The sequence below is a fragment of the Stegodyphus dumicola genome, chromosome 9 (assembly GCF_044657685.1).
Source record: "Stegodyphus dumicola isolate Sdum_Otavi_A_Nest chromosome 9, ASM4465768v1".
Lineage (NCBI taxonomy): Eukaryota > Metazoa > Arthropoda > Arachnida > Araneae > Eresidae > Stegodyphus > Stegodyphus dumicola.
The window spans coordinates 139,339,370-139,364,541 of NC_140776.1; the positions used below are offsets into that span (position 1 = coordinate 139,339,370).

Sequence of the window (25,172 nt, forward strand, 5' to 3'; positions counted from 1 at the left end):
GTTCCACGGACGCCAATATTTTAAAGGCTTCGAAAATAACTATGGATTTAATATGAAAAAACACTTTAATTGCAGATATTTCCAAAAAATTTAGAAGCAGTTATTTATACAGAAACGATAGAACTTATTTTCAAAACATAAAACTTAAACAGAGTTGAGTTGTAGCTGGTATTACTCAAACAAATAGTGATCCAAGATCATCCAATTAAAATGGTACACTTCTGAATGCAAAGCAGTTGTTTTTGTCTTTTGACGTCAATAATTTGTCACAATCCTTTAAAAACAAGAAGGAAATTGGTTGTTTTTTTATTGTAAAGAAGAAAGGCATTTCAAATTTGAAATGCCCGGAAGCTTTGCCCCAGAAATTCTGCAACAGTTGAAGCTTTTTGATCAAGAACAGAATATTTTTCTGGCCATTGTATTTGTGGCAACCAGAATGAATTTGTCTGTTACGAGGATCACGTGCGCAGATGCATTATTTTGCGTAATGCATCTGTTTAAAAAGTAGTGCATTCTTTCCTGTTTTAAAAATAGTTGCATTTAAAAATTTGTAGAATAGCAAATGGCGAAGTGTCGTCTGAATTTTGTGAACTTTGTAATATTTTCTTAAGCAACAGTATCTATTGGCATTAATAATTTAGTGTAATTGTCCTAGAATATACAAAGCTTATCTTTGAAGCGGTATTTCTAAATTGTAGCGCAACACCTTTTAACGGCGTTTTTCGTGTTCCACATGCACATATTGCATCACTCTCCCCTCTCGGCTTTCGAGCAATATTTATTACATTATAACGATCCTCAGGTTTGAAGAAACGTAAGGTTTAAATTAGAGGGCTTTCCGTTCTCATGGGAACAACTCCTTAAGTCCACTGAATGACCAGAAAGTAATCAACAAAGGAAACGAAACGTTCCTTGCGACGAAAACGTAAAAGGAAAGGAAGAGGCTTTAATCTAGAAAAATGCCGTAGGAGATGTCGCACCAAGCGACTGTCTGAGCCGCAATAAGCGGAAGATTTGTCTATTATTGCTGTACTGTAATGATGTTTTACTTATATCTAACCCAGAAATCTTTGTTAAATTTTAAAATGAATATTTAAAAGACCATTGGTCTGATTACTTTCCATCTCGGAAATTCACTTACGGTACAGAATATAGCGTCGAGATTGCATCAGCATTTCCACACGAAGATCCTTTGCGGATGAGGATATCGGAAATCCAGAAATTTTCCAACGGGCCGATGGGCACAGCGCTGCTTCGTCACTTAATGTCGATAGTTTAAAAACTTAGGAAACATAACTCATAATAACCGTAGTATTCATGCTGCAATAAACCATACACTCACTGGAAGAAAAAGATTTAACGATGTTCCCCCCCAAAAGGATAAATTAATGGCCAACGTACGAGATTCATCGTATAAATTTTCTTCGTGTATACTTCCAAGTTCTTTTAACCCCTCCACAGTTTTATAACTACTGGATCCAATTATTTATTTCTTAGTATAAAAGTCAGGTATTTTCATGAGCGCCCACGCCATCGACTTCATAATGATGCTCGTCATAAATATCTCGGCACTTTTATGCAAGTCGCCGAGTGTTCGTTGAAATGGAAACCTTCATACGGGCGTCCCGGCTTCTTGATGAAGGTTGCATTCAAGATATGAACTGTATAGGATTACCGGGTACTGTTGTATTTTGGAAAAAAATGCCGCACTTTTTTGTGCAATTTGGCAGTCAGACCAGCCTAATCTGCTCCTACATTGAGGTAATGAATCTCCAATCTGGTTACTTGGGCTTCAGAATTTTTTGAAATCAAGTAGCCAATTCGATAAGACATAGCCGATGTGTAAGAAGAATTTGCTGTAATAGACATGATATTTCAAAGCAATAGCTATTAATTCTTTTTTTTTAATGAATCTTAATTTTTTTAGACTTATTTAAATAGGTAGAACAGAAGTATGTAGAATTTTGAAGCATACACAACAGAAGTTTTGTCAATGAATGTAGGTGACATTTTGGCCTTCATATCGAGAATAAAATCCTATTTAAACTGTCAAGTCCTGGTAAAGTCCTCTCTCCAATACTTTAAATGATTCTTTGCAATTAGTAGTCCATATGGCTTTGCTTCCTATAGCCGATGTAGTAATCATGCGATTTTAGAAGAGCGTTTAACAGACCTTCCGTAATAAGGGTATGTAATCGAGAAAACTTTATATTTGAAAATAATCTTGAGAGCACAGATAGATACAGGTATAAGCTAGGTAGGTCAGCACCTCTGCAGTACCATAGGTGATTGAGTACTGCTGAAACTAGCAAACTGTTACGTTTCCACTCTAATTTTGAAGGAGAACACAACGGAAGCGATCTAACTATTTCCCTCCATTCTTTCCCTACCAATAACCTCTCGAAAGGATTTTCGGTTCGCCGTATATTTTGAGTGCCCCCTTGCCGCACAGAAACTACAAGCTTACGGACATCTATACCTTCCCGAGATTCAAACCCAGACCATCGGTGTGGCAGTCAGCCTCACTAATCCCAATACCATCTGGACAGCACTTAAAGGTCATTTGCTTATAAATGCTTTCATCTATTTCATCATCTGAACATCTTACGTACATAATTGAACATAAATCGCAATTTACATTGATGTACACTGCGAAAAAAAAACAAGCCAGTTCTATATCTCCCGTTCTACTGAGCAGATTGAGGAAATTGAACTTGCGTTTTACATGTCTCGAAAGCGGGACTTAGGCTATGCATTATATATATATATATATATATTCTACGCTGACGACACACATTTAGGTGACTAAGTATTTAGTTATTGATGGAGATACAGTGATGACTATTTACAAATAGAAAAAAAGAGTTATAATTGAGAAGTTAACAGCTTCGTAGTCTATTATTACGTCTTAGTCGAAAACATGACTGTTCTTCTTTCGCTTACATCGTCCATCATTCGTCCCACTGCGATACCGTTTGTTGTGTTGCGTTCTCGTACTCCTGCTACTCACACACACACATATATATAGCATTGTTATAATATAGGTATTTTGACACAAAGTCGGACTTTTTCTGAAGTACCTAAGGTTCTTTCCATACCTAAGGAATAGGCAGGACAGACGATCTGATGGATATGCTCACTCACCCAGAGATTTTTCACCGTTTTCATTCGACGAAGTGTGGCATTATTTTCTTAATGCTTCATCAACACCACCACGAAACAAGAGAATATGGCGTCAATGATCTCTTTACAGCAGTTAATTCCTTTTTTACCAACGTTTGAGTCACTATATGATCTAAGAGGCGGATTAACCACTAAGCAAAATATGCACGTGCTGAGGGCATCAAGAAAAGAGGTACACCTAAAAAAGATACTTAGAGACCTTAGAAAAAGGGGCAGCACAAAAATTTATCATTTCCAATTTCACCATAAAATATATGGCGAAATTAAGAACGAGTAGAAGGAATGTGGGAGAAAACTGTCGTAATTATATGTGAAGACACCAAAATCTTTGAATTGCTTAAGTCCTCTAAAAGTCTTAATTCAGCCCTTCATGACCCGCAAAAACAAGAATAAAATATTTACTTATTCAGTGGCTTTCTATAAACATGTTCTGAACATGGAAATCGAAACACAGTGATTCATTCGATTCTGCGGCGATATCTTGTATAATGATAATGATTTTTAAATTTGGGTTACGTGTAACCCAAAGTATACGAGTAAGTACCCATAAAGATAGGTTAAAATGAAACATACCTTGAATGACTATTATTTAATCTGTTGTTATCCAGTTTAGCAAACATACTTTTGCATAAAACATTAAGCGCCGTTTATATCTAAATGCATAGAATATATATATACTTTGTCAACCTTGGGTATTCAAATGAATGCAAACCAATTATAGTTTTACGAATTTTGCACACAGACAGATGATTTTTGCGCAGTTATATGTGAAATTGTTGTATTTTTTCTTTGTAATGTAACATGGAAAATCCAGAGAAAGGATTCTCTGCCGGAAAAACAAGAATACAGATGCAACTCTATTTAACATTGAGTAAATGGCTATCTCGCTAATTTGGTGATATATCGCCAAGCTGGCAAATTGTTTTTGTTTACTAATTTTTTCACCAGATTTGGCGCGAAAACGCCAAACTTGGCGACCGTATGACGTATGGTCCGGTTCCTGTATCTACGTAACTGGTCGCTATATTAGATGTAACCGCAATTCGGCCCTCATATGCCTATCTTCCGGGTTAGCTTTGCTCTTTAGATGCCCTTTGCATTGATTGTGTTTAACGTTCTTAGTAGTTTGAAGTGAAACTACTGATCGTACTCTTTGTTACTGTGAACACCTGTACGAGTATTTCAGTGGAAAGTTCCATGACTCTGAAGTGTTCCTTTTGAATCTGTACGCATGCAATAGTCTAAAAAACAGATAGAAATATAATATTATGCTTTAAAAATTTATTTCATAACTATAGAGTACATTTATATGTTAATAAAAAATAATAATTAAGTCCTTTTATATGTTCAGGCTCAATATGTTAAACAAAAGGAGACTTTTTGCTGTATTTCTGTTTTACCTAACCATGTTATTTTAGGAATGACTACTGGTCCATCTCAGGCTCCATACCCGGTAGCTGAATGGACTGGCTGCATGAAAATTTCTTTAGATACGGATATTTTCCCATAGAAAGGCCAGTACGAAGGAATTCTTCGTATAAGTGTATAGCCCTACTGTAGTTTTGCGTAATAAAAATAATTTAAGTATATTTCGATAAAACACTTTCAAAAACCTTTAAATGCTAATGTTATTCGTACTTAACTATTTTAGATTCGGTACATCATAAGCTATTAAGTTGCTTCATTTAATTATGGCAAAGCATGCGAGGGTTCTCTCCAAACAAAGAATGCTTTCGTGGAAAATCTCACATTGGTCATAGTCACGTCATACACAAAGCATAAAGAAAACCACGAAAACTCCATGCAATCATTCTTTTCACAGATAAACTGTTAAATACTCTTCAAAATTCAGGTAATTTATCATTTTTTTCATGGACTAAACGATGTACGAGTATATTACTTTACAACTCTATATCTCTTTACTGTTTTAAATTATCCAATTATTTACTTTTTCTAGTTTGATTTAATTTTCCATTCAAATTTTACTTATGCATAATTTTCTTTAAATATTTATTAAACACGACCGGATGCAGGTTTATGCTTTTATTTATTCTCAGTGCCATACATTTATCACCGAACAAAAACAGAGAGAATTTTCTTCTCCATTTAGATTACCGTTATCAGCAGCACTTACCCTCAGCATTCGGTTTCGCTAGATCTGGCAGTTTGCCATTATACTTAAGATAATATGTCTGATATTGAATTTAAAACCTCGTCCTCCCTTCAATTTGTCTGTTACCTGTGCTGAAGATTACCAGCCTTTTGTATTGCTTAATTACTTTGATGAACAACATACTTTCTCCGACAGCAAAAGTGAGACATTAACTTTTTACCTTGCTTGGTTTATTTTCTTTTGTGAATTTACAATCTCTGACAGCATAAGCAAAACTCATTATTTTATTTTAATGTGCGGTTAGTGCCAGAAGATATATCTGAAACAAAATGGATAGCGTCATCATCGCAGGTGGTGGTCCAGTTGGGTCTTTCATGGCTGTACTTTGTTCACTCTTAGATCTAAGAGTAACTGTTTATGAAAAACGCGAACAATTTACCCGAAATATAAATCTCAAAATAGAGAGTGGTTTTTTTAATGAAGTACAAAAGGCAGTTTTCCGTTTAGGTATAGAAAATGAATTCTTTGCAAAACTGAATAAGCAATTGCAAAACCAAGGGTATAAGATTCTTATAAAAGATTTAGAAACAAGATGTGCAGAAGAAGCTAAATCGCTTGGAGCTGAATACATAAGATATGAAGTGAACAGTTTTCAAGAATTATACGAAAAGCACAGAACTTCAAACCCAATAATATTAGATTGCACTGGAAGGAACAGCAAACTAAGAATCAATGCATTTGGACTTGACGAACATAACATAGTTAGCACTCCCCTTCAGCATGCTATGTATATCAATTTCAAAGCCAAAATGGCTAATGGTATATCTCTGTATCAAGCTATGAAATATATCAGTAGTGTAAAACTCACTGAGGTGGTAGTAAGCAAAAACCAAGGAAATAGTGGACTTACAGATGTAACATTACCAGTTTTTATAAATGAAGAACTAGCTCGTGATTTTGATAGAGACTATCCAAACATAAAAAGAGAACCTTTGAATCCCTTTAATTGTGCGAGACCAGTGCCTGATAGCATTTTCTTTCCAATAGCTTCTTTGTTGGGAAATCTTATATTAGATGGCTGTATTATTGATTTAAACAGCGTCAGAGTGAAAAAAATAGAGATTAGCTGTGGTTATGCTAAAAAGAGGAGCAATAATAATTTCATATGCCTTGGAGATTCAGCCATACATTTAGCGTTTTTCAAGTCTTTAAATTTAGGTTTAAAACATGCTTTAGAACTTTTCATAAAACTTTCAATGTTACCTAAAGAAAATAAAAATTGCAGTTTTAAATGTGATGATGTAAAACGTGTGGACATACTTAAGCAATTCAAAGAAAATAATCCACATCTCAACCCGGAAAAGGTTTACCCTACAGCAGCAAGAAATGTATTTTTAGTCGTGACGAGGGTAATTTGGTATGGGTGTTTTAGTTACTGTTCGACAAATCAGAAAACTGAGAGACTAACAAATCAGTTAGGTATAAAAGAAAATCGGATTAATGGTATACTTCAAGAACTTAACCATAATTTAACCAAATGGGATTACTTATTAGCAGACTTTGAAGCAAAAAGAGATGAAGACATTCAATATGAGGTAACCAGTAATAAAACAAAAAGTATGTTATTTGACTATGCTTCACTCGTTATAGATATAAATGGCAAATCTTTTATTAAAATTAGCGAACTGGCTCGTATGGCTACTGGTAAATTTCCGCTGCTTCAGAGAGATTTTAAATTCCTTTTTAGGTACTTCCAAGCTAGGAGAGAAGCTATAACAGTTAATAACGGTTCTTTTATCACTGCTATATCCTATCTGCTGGATCAGTTTCAAGGTTGCAGTCAATTAAAAGAACTGTGTGCAGCAGAAATTTCCAATGAACAGAAGAGACTGAAAATTAATGACATGATACGTAAGAAGTTTGCAACAATGAAGATCATATGGGAAAGCAAGCAGGATGAAGATAATGCTGATCTTAATTCCTATTTTATTTCAATTCTTATAAGAAATGAATTTGTTCAAACCCTTAATTTAACAGACAGCTCTAATGAAACCAATTCGACGTTGGACGATTTTGTTGGATCTTCCCATAAAGATCCTTTTAAAGTGATATCGTTATGCGCCAAAGATACACTCGAGAAAGGTACTTCTAAAATAAAAAAGGAAGTTCTATCAAATGTACCATTTCAAACAGACATTTCTAATGAATCCAGTTCCATTTTGGACGACTTGGTTGGACCTTTTGATTTAATGTCATTCGGTGCATTAGCTGTCAAAGATACAGTTATCAAAAGTACTTCTAAAGTAACAAAGGAAATTCTTACAAAAGTGCCAATGCCAACTCATAATCAGACAGACTTTTATAAAGGATCCTGTTTGAATGAGGATAATTTTTCCGGATCTACCAATCAAGATCCGTTTAGTTTAATAACTGCAGGTGCATTAGGTGTCACAAATACAGTTATCAAAGGTACTTCTAATTTAGTAACAACTGGGGCATCAGGTGTCGCTAATGCATTCATGCAAAGCTCTTCTAAAATAACAAAAGAAACTGTGACAAAAGCACCACAAAGAGATAATTCTAATCAATGTGTCTCGAATATGGGCTATTCTGCTGAATCTCCGCGCTCAGATCCTTTTAATGTAATAGCAGAAGGCGCATCAGGTGTCAAGAATACAATCGGTAAAAGTGCATCTAAACTACAAAAAGGAATTTTGACAAAAGTACCTATACCAGGGATGAATAAAAAATTTAACATCTTTTAGAAGTACAGATAGATCAGTTTACCAGCATTTCTAAACTGTATATAATGAAATCATTTGAGGATTTAAAGGCAATTCTTGAAATCGAAATTTTGAATCAAACTGCTTTTACATTTTATTATAATTAAAAATCTAGAAGATCCAGAAATAATGTATCGAGTATAAAAAGTAATATTTATTTCTAAAATATTTTGACATATTCAACATGCAATGAAGTCCAGTATACAGAATTGCGTTGAGAAACATTTAACAGAATTCTATGAATCGCCAAAACTAACAGAATGAAAAAGAACGGCTCTAGTGTAGAATTGGGTGCCCCTTCGATTAGCAAGAAATTTTATTCAGTTTTGGTGATGAAACCCCATTTCTGGTTACCGCGAGAGTTTAAACTTTGTTTCAGCTTCTTGATTTTTTTTAAGTGAAAATAAATCGATGTGTACATGGACAAAGTTAAGGCAGTGCGCAATGCCTAGTTTGTACAATTCCCTGATTCTTCTTAAATGAAACACCGAGTTTGTGCAATTATTTGACTTTTTATTTTGGTTTTGTGTAGCAGCCATCTTGAAATTATGCCTTCCTGACGTCAAAAAAGAATCGCCAAAAAAAAAACAAGGGGCACCCAATTGTAAACTTTTACCAAAAGAACTTACATGCAACTTTAATTAATGTTGTATTCTGAAGCTATTCTACACACAAAAGATTAATATTGTATTTTGTAGCTATTCGGCACATTTAAAATAGTATTTACAAAAAAGTGAAAATTCACTAACCTTAGATTTGCTTACATCAATAAGTACTTTTCTGAAAATTAATGCAAAGGTATGTATCTTTTACATTTTCCGAGTAAAAATCAATCTAAACAGAAATAATACAATTTTTTCCCCGAATATTAATTCTTAATAGGATATAAGAAGCTGTGTTAATAATACGGTACTGCCACAACATTTTTGTCTAATAATATACTCATTTACAAAAGACAGCAAATAATTTCATATACATAGTTAACAGTCAAATAATTTTTCCTTGTTAATTCTATTTTTACTAAAAAATATCTGTTGAATTTGCCACTTAAAAATACAAAAATTTATATATTTTTCAAATATTGATAGGAAACAGTCATAGAATTGCACTGTGATCCCACTGCATCACAGAATTAGTTACTTAGATTATTTTAATATCTAGATAGGAGCTTTAATATTAATTTAAACTACTACATGAATTAAAATTTTTTTTCAATAATTTAATATTTAGAAACCAACTAAATGCTTCAAGAAAACATTTAGCTTAAGATAATTTTAAATTTTATTTTCAAAATCAATATTTTTTTCCAAATGGAATCTGTAAAATATTTAATATATTATGAAAGAAGAAATTTTCATTTAAATAAATATATATATGTATAGTACTGCCTATTTAAATTTTAATTTTTTGTTATGTTATGGTATATAATTTATGTTAAATTTTTATTACATACATTTTTTGTTTTCACTAATGTTGATATTTATATTTTAGGACATATTGCATAAAATTTGATGAATTATTCTCTTCATTTTTAATCATGAGTTCAATTGCTCGTGCTTGGTCAAAAGCAAACCAATAGTTTTCGATCCAGTCTTCTCTAAGCCATCTGAAAAATAAATAAGATAAAAAAGGATGAATGTGAAGCTTTCAGTTGTAAAATCTTGAATTTTTAATTACATAACTGAAATAAAAAATTTTTGTGGAGGAGAAAATTAGGTTATATTTTCTATATCTCAAAATTATTCTAATGAAACAACAGCTTAATATTTATTTTTATAATAAGCGGGAAGAGTCTAATTTACTTACTCGAATTACTATCAAATTTCTTTGCTAATGAAATATAACTTTAAAATGAAATTTGGGAAAAGAAATTTATCTCAATAAAACAGAACTGTAATAAAAAAAGGCAACAATCACTTTTAACCATACTTTTTCTTCAAATATAAAACTATGTTTAAAAAGAATATACGTATCCTATTTTCCTAACATGTTTATGCCTATTGAAATGTAATTAATTTTTATCTTTTTTTAAGTAGGTTTTACAAAATGCTTTATGTTGTGTCCATTTCCAAGATCAGGATTTGTTAAACTATAATGCATGATGAAAATCTGCAAATTAGGTGTCTTTAATATATTATATTAATAAATCTGAATGTATATAATACATTACCATCCCCAAAGTGATAAATATTAGGGTTTTAAACTGTATAATTTTTGAGAAATTAACTTTCTTACTTTCTTTATAATATTCAGTAAATAATTTATGTGATGTTAAAAGATTTCAAACACCAGTTATAGTATTAGAAAGATTATTAGATAATATATCTATATAATACATCACTAGCCTGTGTTTACATAAAAACAAACAATTTAAACTACATATAAGAATCACTAGTTGTCTGTCTTGATGATTTTTTTAAATGCCTGGATATTTGTTACAATGATATGATGCTATGTAATAAAAATTAGATTTAAAGCAGAAATGTGAAATTAGATTACTGAATTTATTAGAAAAGTCAGACATTTTCTGTGGGAAAATAACAATAGATGAAATTATTGCATTAAATAGATTTTATTTTTTTATAAAAACAGATACAGATTTTTCATTTCTACAAGAAAGCTTCTAGGTTATTTTTTTATACTGGATGGCTTCATACTGTGATATAATAAACAAAAGGCTCATATTGTACAATATTCAAGTATTTTATCACATGTTAAAATTGTTCCATTTGTTAAAACAAAATTTATAATGACAACATTCTTAGTTATTAGATGAGAAATGAAAACTGATTACTAAGAGATGAATAGATAATTTATTACAGCAAAGTATTTTACAGATTACCTGTCTAAAAAAAGACACTTTCATGAAATATCAGAAGGAACGTAGTTTACACTTGTATTATACAAGATACATTAAAAAAAAAAAAAAAAAAAAGGGGAAAAAAAAAAAAAAGAGTCAATGCAGATGTGTTTTGCTAACAAGAGCTAAATCCATAATTACAATTCAGTAATCTTTTCAACCTGGTTGTTAATACACCAAGCTTTTATGATAGTAATATGATTGTCTGTATTGTGTGTATATATAAATGAATTTTTATTTTTGACCAATTACTATGATTCTTTTTGTATATATATGTGTGTGTGTAGTGGGATGAAAAGGGAATAGCTGCAATGTTTTGGTGATGATTCTTTGCATTGTAATAAATGGAGAGGCTTTACTTTGTAGTTAGAAAGATGACATGTGAAGACAGACATGGCCATAATTTTAACACATAATTTTATTTCTCAACAACTAATTTTTAAGACACATATTATTCTTTACAGATCATTACGGATGTTTTGGTGAATGGAATATGCCGTGAAAGATTTATGTATAAGGTACACAAGCTATAGTTTATGGGCGCCGCTTTGCTCAAAAAAAGCTCTAGCCGAAAATCATATTTGGCACTGATATATAATATCTGGATTTATAAAGGGAACCTTATCTCAAACAGTTTAGGGCCTTATCAAGTCTAAATCCGGCCCTGGCAATATGCACCCCACAATTATATATATATCTCTCTCATTTCTTTAGACAGTACACAACAAAGACAACTGACATGTCTAAGTACAGCAGCAAAGAAAGTAAAAAAAAAAAAAAAAAAAAAAAAAAAAGGTAAGCAATTAGTAACAGCCATATTTATAAACTTGGTTCTTTTGTTTAAATTTTGAACTGGAATTAGATAAAAATTATCTGGATTGCCAGTCTTACAAAATGGCATCATGAGGATTAATTTTCAGATGATGCACTTTAAATTCATATATTAATACTTTTAAGAGAGGATAGGGACATAGCCAAATTAAAATGAGGAATTACAAAAACTATTGCTAATTTAAAATTAGTAGTTTTATGTCATATTTTATATCTCATATATACATATATATCTATTCACTATATTTTGTTTTTACTTTTGGTTTTGAATAATACTTTACCCATGGCTATACTGATGATGAAACATGAGTTGGGTAATTGAAGAGTTAGGTTTGGAGGCAACTTTTTCTTGAAAAGATCTGTCTCTTGCCTGTTCAACAATTATTCACTTCATGCAAATTAATTTAGTTTTAAAATTCTTTAAATTTTTAGGATTAATTTTTTGGATTATTAAATATTTTTTCATGGTTTTATATACTTGCACTTAATTTACATATGCTCTCTGAATTTAAATGATATTGCAAATTAGTTCACAGCAATAATTAATCTTTTGTTTATATACAATTAAATTTTCATAATTTAAAATTTAAATTAGCTTTATATGAATGAGAGAATATTTGTTAAATTCAAATTTATAATAAATACACAATATATCGTTTTTATATATATGTTTGTGTGTGTACAACAGCAATGCGAATAGGCGTGCTGGGTTTGAAAGACCCAATCCGATCAAAACGAAACTTTGAATCAAATTTCTGACGAAAAATCTCGGAAACATAAAGAGGATGGCCTCGGAAGAGAATTTACTAAACCACAACCACTTGAGAAAAATAGGGGTGTTTTCAGAAAGGTTTCTTTAATCGGGCGGGCTCGTGGTTTAAATTATTATGATTACTTAGTGTCCTCAATCATTAACTTTTTCATTTAGTGATAATATAAATTTCTACACGAGTATTACATATTGGCATATTATAATTATTATTTGAAATTAAAAAAAAAAAAAAAAAAAAAAAAAAAAAAAAAAGGAAAAAAGAAGAAAAGCTTCTTTGCTGAATTTTTTTAGGGTAATGAAAAACGAACATATGCTGGAGGCCGAAGTAATCGAGAATAGTAGTGGTGGTGATCATAATAGTTTCTTACTGGTAGTAGATAGCTGTGTTTCAGTGTTGGGTAATGGCATATCTAGTTTCAGTCTGATGATAACAATAAAATAATGAGGAGAGTTTATGAGTGTTCTCAAAATTTAAGTATAGATGATAATGACATCATGATAATGGCAAAACCAAAAACCTTGCAAAAAGCTCACACTTACATAAGAGCTGTCCAAAAATTATGAGTTTCCATTAAGTTGCATTTCAGGCAAAAAGCTCTCCAGAAGATTTCAGTATGCATGGTTCAGAAAGTAATGCCAGCCGGCATACTCTAAAGTAGAAGATGAAGCATACTGCAAAAATTGTATATTTTTTTGCTATACATTATGTTCGATATGTATTTCCATGGCTGTTTAATACAAGGATTTAAAAAATGGAAATGTGCTTTTCAAGATTTCAATAGCCATAACCCTTAGATTTCATAAAAACTCATTTTCACCAACTTAAGACAACTACACAACAAAGATATGCAGAATGTTCTATTGGATCAAAACAAATTGAGAGAATCAAAAGTGACTGAAGCCCATATTAAAAACCATAATACTATGTGGAAAACAAGGTTTGACATTATGCAGGCATAAGGATCAGGGCCAAATGATTTAAGTAACTTATTCCCTAAAAGTGAAGGAAATTTTAGGTCTATCTTCAAATTTCTATTCATTCTAGAGATAAATATTTGGAAGATCATCAATGAACTGCTAAGAAAATGCACTATATACAAGTTTTATGATCTAAAATAAAATACTTGAAATCTACAATTCTCTGATACAATACATACACAACAAGTAAAAAAATTAAAATATTACTCAGTCTTGACTGATGACAGAACTGATGTTATGACTATCGAGCAAACGTCTTTCTGCTTTAGGTATTTCGACTAGTAGCACATGAAGATTAGCAAGCCCTTTTTACATTACATTCATCTTACTTCTACAACTGCACGAAGTATTTAATAGGCAATTCTGAAATCTTTGAAAGATCTAGGTCTGGACATCAAATATCTTAAAAGACGAGGTTATGACTGCACTCGTGTTATGAGCTTAACCCTTTGACGGGCGGGCATCCCACTTTTTTTCTCAGTTTTTATCTCCCAGATGAAAGCTGCAAAATTCCATTTAAAATACATCTTTTAGTTCTCTAAATGTATAACAGATGGCAGCACAAGTATTCATTCATTGAAATAATGTAAAATAAAATTTCTTTGCAGGTCTAATTTTGATGCAGTTTTTTTCCTGAATTTCTAATGCAATTTAAATCGTCCAAACAACAACTTTTGGTGTTAGAATGAATATTTTTATGTGAAAGTTTCCTTTTCTAATAAAAATTATTATTTGAATTCACATATATTAATTAAGAATGGATGAAATAAAAAAGTGGGGCAGATACATCCCACTGTGCATGCAGGAATTGCTGCTACTAGATGGGTAGCACTGTTCAAATATTTTTAAGTTCAAGCAAAGAATATGTAGATGTTCTTTGGTTCAAGTATTATGTTCATTTTATATGTTGATAATGCAAATTTATATTTTTTAATAAATTGCAATAATGTTGGAACTTGAAAAATAGTTAGTATTTTTCTGAAAGAAATGAAAATATAATTTTGTAACATGAAATGTCATTGAATACTGAATGGAATTGTCAGTGTGGTTCACCAATAGAAAAGTATCCTAAGCAGAGGAAAGAGAGGTGAAATGTAAATAAACATGACGTCCTTCTAAATATCTTCCTTCTCAAACCTTTAGCAAATAAAGTACTGGAGAGAAAATCTTCTCTGTTTCAAATCTATTATGAAAACATAAAAAAAATATCTAAAAAGTCATACAGAGAGCGGTTTTTTAAAAAATTATGCAATTTTTTTGAAAAAATATTTTTTATTTTGCGAATATGATCAATATTTTCTAGATAATTATTCAAAAACGTTTTTTATGTCTTGCATTTTCATTTTGTTGCTAAAACTAGCACTTTAGATAAGCATGTTAGGAGAATTTACATTCAGGCAAAGATGCCCATTTTAATGCTCTAGATGCACGGCGGGACAAACGGTATCCCACCACATCATGAATTACCTTAACAGTTTACCTGCTTTTTTTGCATGAAATAACATCCTATTAGAAGTTAACTATCTATGTGTAAAGTTATTTTTTCAAAATAAATTTATTTTATGCACCGAACCTTAAAGGGTTAAATGGATGCAAGCACATACTGCTGACACCAACCTAAGACACATCAACCTAAGTCATTTATGCATACTGTATGTCACACTGTTTAAATTCTGCAATCTTGGATTATTACCAAGTGATCAAAAATTATTTTGGAATAACTGAAGAAACAAATGCATTTCTTCACACAATAAAGAGACAAGAAGTTTTATCAAAGAAGAATTCTGCCCCAAATTAAAAAAAAAAAAAAAAAAAAAAAAAAAAAAACTTTTTTACATGTATTCTGCCCTATAAGATGGGTGGAGTGGCATGACTCTATAACGATTTTCATTTAACTTCTGGATGCTGTATGTGAAAGTTTGGATGGAATTTGCCATTGGACTGACAGTGATGTGTTGATTGGTTCCACTAAATTAAATGAACTCCATTCTGTGAAATTTATGGTTTACATTTCTGCAAGCAAATTTGTATTTAGCATCAACATTTTATTAAGTAGATACCTACAAAACACATGGTTTGGATTTGGCCGTTGCAGTAAAGCATGCCCAGATGCTTCACGATCAAGTTTTGCGCATGAGAAAAAAATGCAGACAGTCATTATGAAACTCTGTTTTCTAAAGAAAGAACCAGTATAGTCAGAAACATAAGGTGCCAGTCATTACTTTGGAGAACAATAAACAATAAGTCGTTCAGTCCAATAATCCCCAGTTGTATTATCTGACCTATATATTACTGATCCCAAATTGTACTATCATATTTCTATCTTTCTCCCATTTTTTAATGTCATGATTACAGAAATTTAGAATAGGTTTTTAGTTCATAAATATAATCTATCATCCTTTTTCTGTTTCATATCGTGCTCAAGAAACATCAGCGATTTCGATACATTGATCAAATTCTATAAGGATGATCTTAAAACTGGTTTTTCATAAGCATGAACCAAGTACATACCTGAATATTTACCATAGAAAAAAAACAAATGAGGGTACTTTTCCGTTTTGCCGGCTCAAGCGATAAAAATCGCCAATAATGGTACAGCTGATACCAAACGGAATATCCTCCTATGTTAACCTTTTACACCTCATTTTCAAAACAAGTAGCAGCCATTTCTTATCAGATTGTTTGTTTCTTTCAATACTGACATACAATTACATAGAATTTTTACCAGATAGTTCAATTTTATGCCCTAAGGCCATTCACGGTAATTAAGTCAATTAGGATGCAATCACAACACTCACTCGAAGGCAAAAATATAGAAAAGGCAAAGTCAAGGGTTAAAATTATCAATCCTAATGAGAATGCACTGGGGTTTTACATAATTTCTGAGTAAGCTATTCATATGAATTGAAATAATTCTTGCATTTAAACTTGTATTCCAAATTAAGATTTAACTTGAAATTAATGTAGATAATTACTGAGAGAATTAGACTTTTGTAGCGTAGTTTACATGAGATGAGATCACTTGAGGTCACATGATATGAACTGGAGAATCAGGATGTTGAACCATTAAAGCATAGCAAATTATTCAATTAATGTCTTTTTACAAATTTTTTGTCTTTATTTATTGGCTTTTTACAAAAATTTAAACGATATTTATATGTTTATGCCTTCAAAATAAAAAATTCTTAGAACTAACATTTATTAAAATTTTTTATGTGTATACTGTATGTTGTTGCCAATAAAGTCTCCTTAGCGAGATTTGCGCCGGCGAAACAAAAAAGTACCCAAATGAGTTACTTTCTAGATGCCAAATCATAAGTTATCCAAATGTTAAATAGATGTGAAAAAAAAGATGTTTCCTAACATATATGAGCTTTTTAGAATAGTTACAGTAATACTAGAGACAACAGCCATTCCAGAGAGAAACTACAGTACCTTAAGAGGATTGCACACATGTTTGAGGTACGCAACATAAGAATATAAATTTATTGCTTTTGCACTTAAAATATATATTATAATATACACGTAAATGTCAATCAAGTGCTCAATATGTTAGGCCAAATAAGCCATTATATGAATATTATCTCATAAATTTCAAACTATCATTTTCAAACTTGTTCAGTTTAATGTCATTGTAATTCATTGTAACACTTAATAACAAACAAAATTTGATACAACTTTCTTTATCTATATCATCTTTATCATGTTTTTAAAATATCACTTAGATTTTTTTTTTTTTTTTTTCAGTTTGCTAAAGAACTTAGTATGGGTACTGCTTAATTTTCATGGCTCCTACAATAAACCATGAAATTATGTAAAAATGATACTTTCAACTTCTTTTTGCAGAATTTGATGAAATGCATGATATTGTAATAGTTTTTTTTCTTCTTTTTTCATTCAAAAAAATCTTGAAAATTTTTAAAATACTGAGGAATGAAGATGATGTATCATTTCTTCTGGAAAAAGATATACAGTACAAAGACCGTAATTCGCACTCATTGGGACTTCGGCAATTCCGGATTACAGATCATCAATTTAAATCTGGTAAGATGGCATGCAGAAATTATACAATTAAAAATATGAAACCGTAATTTATTAAATAAAGAGCAATTATGATCTAAAGGGTATCAAAATTTACAAAAAAAAAAAAGCTTAATATTTATTCGTTTACTTTATTAAACATTTCTTTCAATGTAAGTTGTCTAAGTTGCTTCATTTTTTGTGCTAAACATTAAATGCACATGACCAGCATTAAACACGCATGAGTAAAGCATACAAAAAAAAGTTTGTGGCTTTGAGGTCCGGATTATAGATCATGCCGGATAATGGACATCCGGATTACAGACTTTATTGTATTACCTTACAATTGAATATGCATAAATGACCACACAATGAAACTATATTTAAACGAAAGTATGTGGAGGTGCAACATGAAAAGTTGTAAACAAAAAAACAGCATTCGATCTGATGACTGGTTTAGCGGTTCCAGAACACCATTCCTAACAGTGCTGCATTTCATTAACTTCCGGGCAGATGAACTAACGTCACTTATGCGGTAAGATATACAGATGTGTAAAAAAACCATGATTGTCTGAAACAACTTTATAAGAGAGGTTGTTTACTAGATTTAATTCAACACCCTAAAGGACAAATAGGTGGTCCTGAAATAATAACTGAAACTGACGAGAGTTCATTCGTGCATCAAAGAAACAACGCTGGCAAAGTACTTCCACAATAGTGGATATTCAGCAGGTTAGGCTGTGAAAGTGGTGAGTCCTTTCTTGTTCAGGTTCCAAATTCTGAAGGAAGCATATTGATATAAAACATTGTACACCACATAGCAGAAAGATCGACAATATATTCAGATTGTTGATGAGCTTGAAAAAGGCTGGTTACAGCCATTTAACTGTTAATTGTTCATTTAATTTTGTTGATCCGACAACGGTTGCTCACACCTAAATTGTGGAAAGATTATGGGGTTCTGTTAAATGCCGAAATAAAAAGCAAAGAGGTATGGTTCAACATCAGAGTCATATCTTTTTGAATTCAGTGAAAGGAAATCCTTCAGATGACGGCAAGGATAAGCCTTTTCATGCTATATTAAAAGCATTCCCAGATATAGGGATGCCACAAACTATATGTAAGTAGTTTAAACTTGGTGACAATCTTCGTACCATTTTGATAATGAGGACCATGATAATCGAGTAATACCAAACTTTATATGAATTTATGATAATAGATTACGAAAACATCTTTGTTCACGCCAGTAAAATTTGGAGGCTTTAAGATGATACAAAATTTTTATGACCTCAGCCTCCTTCTGGATTTGACACTGTACACAGTGATGTCTCTTCACTTAAAAATAAATCATAGAATTACATAAATTTGGCACATGGAGGGCACTGTGCACATGGAGACAGCAATAGTAATATGTTACATACATATATATATAATCTTTAGCTAATTATTCAAATTTGTATTTTAAATTGCTGAAGTTTTTTTTTTTTTTTTTTTTTTTTTTTTTTTTTGGCTATAGCTATAATGCTTTCCAGGTGACAAAAAATTTCAATATAGAGGCTGTTCGCACATTTTTTAGACAATTTTGATAAGCGGTAATAAAAAATTGTTTGCTGCAAAAGAAGTAATTGCAATTGTACTATGTTTTTAAAAGTCAAAATTATCATCTGTGGCTTGAAAGTTTTGTTTTTATTAAAAATGGCGAATTTAACAAAGCAGTGATTCGAAGGCTACATTTACGCTCTTTCCGATGAGAAATATGCATACTCCGTTATCCAAAAACGATGTGAGAGTCATGGTTTTGTGATATCTAAAGCGTCGATAGGTAATATCATCAACAAAAAAGGAAAAAAAAACGTCAAATTGGAGCCTCAAGTGGGACAAAATTTCCAAACAAGTATCCAAGGAAAAAACGGACATCTTCGACTATTGCAAAGGTACGTTGTTTAATGTTAAAAGAAAATCCCCCTAGTCAAAGAACAGTTGCAAAATCATTAAAATGCTCGGTGTCCACTGTAAACAAAATGATAAACGTTGTTTTAAATATTAATAAAGCGAAAAAACGCAATGTGCATCGTCTTCTTACAAAGCACATTGCTCAACGCAGAACACGCTGCAAAATTCTATATGAGAAATCGAAAGAAAAATTGAAAACAATTGTCACAATAGATGAAGCATGTGTGTATTTAATTGATTGTAACAAAAAAAAAAAAGCCATTTAGGTACTTTTCCGTTTTGCCGGCGCAAGCGATAAAGTCGCCAATAATGGTACAAACGATGCCAAACGGAATATTCTCGCTGGTAACCTTTTATGCCTCATTTTCAAAACAAGTCGCAGCTTTTTCTTATCAGATTGATTGTTTCTTTCAATACTGGCATATAATTACACAGAATTTTTATCAGATATATCAGTTTTATGTCTAAGGCCATTTTCGGTAATTAAGAATTAGGATGCAATCACAGCTCTTACCCGAAGCCAAAAATATAGAAAAGGAAAGTCAAGGGTTAAATTCATCAATTCTAATGAGAATGCCGGTACTTACGTATTAACCAGGCCAAAATTCGCATAAATTGCGAAATTTGGCGACCCTACTTATGGCAACCCTACGTGTTATACATAGTTTTGTAAAAAGAGCATGTGGAGATTCACAAAATTTTCCTGCATTTTCGTGCAAATTTTTGTAATTTATGAGAAAATAGCAGTGTACATGGATAAAGTCAAGAGTGTGCGCAATGCTATTTTTGTGCAATTCTGGGATGTTTTTTTAAGTAAAAATAAGTCGACGTGTACATGGTTATGGCGAATACGGTTTTCAATCAGTGCTAAAAGCAATAGCCAAAAGATTTCCGCTGAAAAAATAATTCTGCAACTTATTCAAATTCGAAACCGGAAGGGTTTAATTGCTATTTTATATTTTAAAACAAAATAATATAAAAAACTGTATTAAAAATTATCTGTGATTAATAAATGTACATTTTCTTTCTATTCATACCTTTTTACTTCAAACTTACAAATTGCGCCAACCTGGTTGCTATAATACGTAAGTACCAGAATGCCTTAGTGAAGTAAAGCACTGCAGTTTTACATAATTTCTGAGTAAGCTATTCGTACGCATTGAAATATTTCTTGCATTTAAACTCGTGTTCCAAATTAAGATTTAACTTGAAATTAATGTAGATAATTACTGAGAGCATTAGATTTTTGTAGAGTAGTTTACGTGAGATGAGACCGCTTGGGGTCACGTGATATGAACCGGCGAATTAGGATGTTGAACCATGAAAGCATAGTAAATTCTTAAATTAATGTCTTTTTACAAATTTATTGTCTTTATTTATTGGCTTTTTATAAAGTTTTAAGTGATATTAAAATGTTTATGCCTTCAAAAAAAGAATTCTTAGAACTAAAATTTTTTTAATATTTTTTATGTGTATACTGTGTGTTGTCGCCAATAAAGTCTGCTTGGCGAGATTTGTGCCGGCGAAATGGAAAAGTACCACCATTTATTATCACAAAAGGGGAGAAACAATTTAAGTACATGGTTCAAAGAATCGAAAAAAAGTTTTTCTAAGGGATTCATGATTGTTGCTGGTTTTTCTTATAATGGCAAGTTAAAAATAAAGAGAGTGCAAAAAAATGTCAAGATGAACTCCAAATACTATCAGGAACATATTTTATCGCCAATTTTTCTGAATGAAATACCATCGCTTTACCCACAGTGCCATCAATCTGTGAGACTCCATCAGGACAAAGCTAGCAGTCACACATCAAAATCCACTGTAAATTTCCTAAAAGAAATGGAACAAAAAACTGGTATCAAGGCCATACCCTTCACTGATATCCATACTAAATCTCCCGATGTGTCACCTATGGATTTTTGTGCTTTCGGACATTTTAAAAACTGCATTATCCAAACGTTGTCCCCAAACCCTAACAGGACTCTGGAAAGTTGTTTGGGAGGAATGGGATAGAACACCTCTTCTGCCACTTCAAAAGACATTATTATCCTGGAAATTGCGGTGGCAGAAGATAGTTCAGAATAAGGGATGTCAAATAGAACATTTAAAACACAAGAATTTTATGTAATTTAGTTTTGTGAATACAATATACGTCGTCTAAAAAATGTGTGAACAGCCTCTGTAGTTGGTGATTTTTTTTAAAAAAAAGTCTCCAAAACTGCCAACTTGTACCCGATAAAGAACTTTTACCATAACAACTTTTATTAAATAAGTGAGAAATTGCATTTTAAAAGCAATACCATAGTCAAATGAACTTTGTAGTGTATTTACAGATACCCCTTTGGTGAAAATTGGTGATACATGGATACCGAGTTTGTGCAATTCTTTGACTTGTTATTTTGGCTTTTTGGCACTAAAATCTCGGCTACATAAAGACAAAATAACAAGTCAAAGAATTGCACAAACTTGGTATCCATGTACATATTGACCTATTTTCACTTAAAAAGATATCACAGAATTGCACAAACTAGGCACTGCGTACTCCCTTGACTTTATCCATGTATACATCAACCTATTTTCACTCAAAAAAACATCAGAGAATTGCACAAACTTGGCATTGCGCACTCCCTTGACTTTGTTCATGTACACATTCCTTTACTTTAGTTCTAGGTAAAAGTATATTTACAGAACATTCAACTACTCAAGTTACCATAAATGAAACAACTTTGCGATAATAGAAGAGGTACCCGTCAGTCTACTCTAACCATGAACTTTCATTAATTGTGTAAATAAATACTGTATTTCAGCAAATGATATTGATAAAAACTGGCATCTACTGAAATGGAAATATTTACAATCATCTTTTAGAGTCATTGGTTAATCTTTGGATTATGGTAACTTGGCGATTTTTTTGTCTAAGATTTGGCGACCAACCCTGCTACAGCAACCTGCTAGTTTTGTTTTGGACGCCATTTTGTTTTCACGAAGTAAAGGCATGTTTTTTTACTCCAACATTTTTTTTCCAACAATCTGCTAGCCGAATTACGCTTATGCTAGAACTTTTATGGAACAAAAGTGCTTAATCATGACGAAGATTGGGTGCGAAATCGGGAGAAAGTGTAGAATTGCCCACTGCTTGCCGCGTTTTTAAGAATTGCATATACAGAGTATCCATGTACACGTCCACCTATTTTCACTTGAAAAAAATATCTCAGAATTGCACAAAAATGGCATTGCGCACACGCTTGACTTTATCCATGTACACATCGACCTATTTTCACTTAAAAAGTCAAAGAAAATTGACAAAAATCAAATTTTTCTTAGTCATGTAAAAAGCGCCAAACAAATAAGTGGACGATTCTGCACTTTAGCAGCGAAATTGTTTCTAAGTGCTTAATAGCTTCAATCCCGATTGGAATTTTCCGGAAAATGTCACATTACATGTCTCATGATCTCTCATTTCTCTGAGACAAAATAATCTGTGATTCGAACTGTGTACTTCTCAGATTATTGCTAAAGTTCTAGCTAGTAACCTTTATCGCCTTACCAAAATGTAGCCAAACTACCTGTTACCATATTCTAAAGATTAGCCGAGTGATTATTATAGTAAATATTAGGATTAGCACCTCACCACAACAACTGCTAGGATTTACCAGCTTTACTTATTTTGAGGTTTTTATAGTAGCATCTGTATAGTATGCTTAAAAAAAAAAAGTTTTATATACAGACACACACATGCACATTCTCATATGCATAATAGATAATAAACTCAATCTATTATTTATACTTACTCATCATCATATGTTATAATTTCATTATCAGAAATAATCGACATATGAGGCTGAGGACAGTTCATATGTTTCCTATTGGCAATATTTAAAGATGTTGATTTGTTTAGTGCATGTAATTTATCACATACATAACATTCGAAACCTCGAATGAAATCAATTTTATATACATCATTCACACCCCAATTTCTTTTAAGCAAAGTCTGTTTCAAGAACTCATTCGTAATTCCCGTTTCTTTAAATTGCAAATATTCATTATATAAATCATCATTTTTATCTAAATTAGATATAAAATCTGCTAGTTCCTTTGGATTATCAAAATTATCGATAATTATCACAGATTTATTTGAAGGCATCCAATCTTTGACTGTAGATGCACCTTTGTATATAGGCACTGATCCAACATACAGAGCTCGAAATATTTTTTCAGTGATATAATCATCACACAGAGCATTTTCATAAGCTATATGGAACTTATACTTCGATATGAAAGAAAAGAGTTCTTCATCATTATAAGTTTCAGTTGACAGAAGATGAGATGGTAAATTTTTATTGTGTAAACAGGCTCCATACGAATCTATTTTAATAAAATTCATAAGGTTTTTCACATACCTATCACGATCTGAAGCTACATTACAATGAGATTGTAAGTACATAACAGGAGCAATACCTTGATACCTAAATTTGTTTTTCTCATCTATAGGGATGCCTTTTCTTTCTGTAAAATACTCTAATGACGGTATGAACTGGGTTGTTAGAGGGTAGTCTGAGTAACGTGAAAATGTACTGGTATAATTAAATAACGTTATACCTGTTATATGAGAAAAAATATAATTATTCATTGGAGATTCTTCATGTAGTAAAGTCCATAAATGATTCTGTTTCCTGGGAAAGGGCAAATCCGAACTGTCGAAATCTGTTCCGTAAAACATATATGCATAGACATTGCTGTCATTCAAATTATACTTTTTCATACTTGAAATACATTTGCCTGAATTACATTTAATTACGGATTTACTACCTTGATGAGGGTACAATAAATTCGTCCACCATATAATGACAGGTAAATTTTTATCATTTTCACAGCTACCGATAAATTTTATGGTTAACATGACACTTAAAATTATTGAGATCATATAATAAAAATACTTGAAATCAATGAAGCAAGATTGCATATTTGAACATTAGTATGAACTTCTGGCTGTATTAAAGATAAAATAATATGCCATAAAAGCGTTAACTGTTAAAAGCTTTTATGTAATCTAATTTGACGAAAAAAGTTCGGAAATGAAGAATATTTTAGAGAGATTCATTTTTTGTTCGAAAATCAAACAAATTTCACGGCGATGGCCACAGATTGACAACAAAGATACATGGATTATATGGGTAGCTTCGTGTTTGCGCAAAATAATAATACTAATAAAAAAAAAAATTGGGACGTAATTTAAAAATGTTTCTTGTAATATATAAACATTCTGATGTGTGCAGTTTAAGTTGTTAACAATAATATGTGGTAAATCAAAAAGTATGCAGTAAGTCATTATAAAAGTAGAAGTAATCCTTTAAAAATAAGCGATCTTACTCATTAATTCAATTACCCCTTGATATCACCCATTAATGATGTGAATGCAAAAGCAAAAGCGTTAATACTTAGATATTGATATATCAGTGAATAAGTTTGATACTTTAGAAGATACTGAAATGGGCGAAGAAAGGATGTCAGCGTTACAATTTATGTTCCGATTTTAAACATGATTAAAATAAAAAGAATATGTGATATTAGGAATAGTCAAGAATAAATGTTTTTTAAAAAAGTATAGTTTCGGTTTTTTTTGGGGTGGAAGAAAGGGAATATTTTCGTAGTTATTATAAGAAGACGCGAATGGCAACG

General features: G+C 31.6%; 2 protein-coding genes across 2 annotated transcripts; one reads left to right on the plus strand and one right to left on the minus strand.

Annotated features, from left to right (window-relative positions):
* Positions 1–5,391: 5,391 nt before the first annotated feature.
* Positions 5,392–12,810, plus strand: LOC118187457 (uncharacterized). Its single transcript, XM_035357694.2, has 2 exons — positions 5,392–8,877; positions 9,571–12,810. Exon 1 carries the CDS (start codon positions 5,626–5,628, stop codon positions 8,059–8,061), a length of 2,436 nt encoding a protein of 811 aa, XP_035213585.1. The 5' UTR covers positions 5,392–5,625; the 3' UTR covers positions 8,062–8,877; positions 9,571–12,810.
* LOC118187458 (GDP-fucose protein O-fucosyltransferase 4-like) lies at positions 8,214–24,783 on the minus strand. The gene is made up of 2 exons (XM_035357696.2): positions 23,285–24,783; positions 8,214–9,685 (listed from the first exon to the last, which is right to left on the minus strand). The coding sequence occupies exons 1-2, from the start codon at positions 24,454–24,456 to the stop codon at positions 9,547–9,549; spliced, it is 1,311 nt and encodes a 436-aa protein (XP_035213587.2). The 5' UTR covers positions 24,457–24,783; the 3' UTR covers positions 8,214–9,546.
* Between the last annotated feature and the right edge of the window lie 389 nt (positions 24,784–25,172).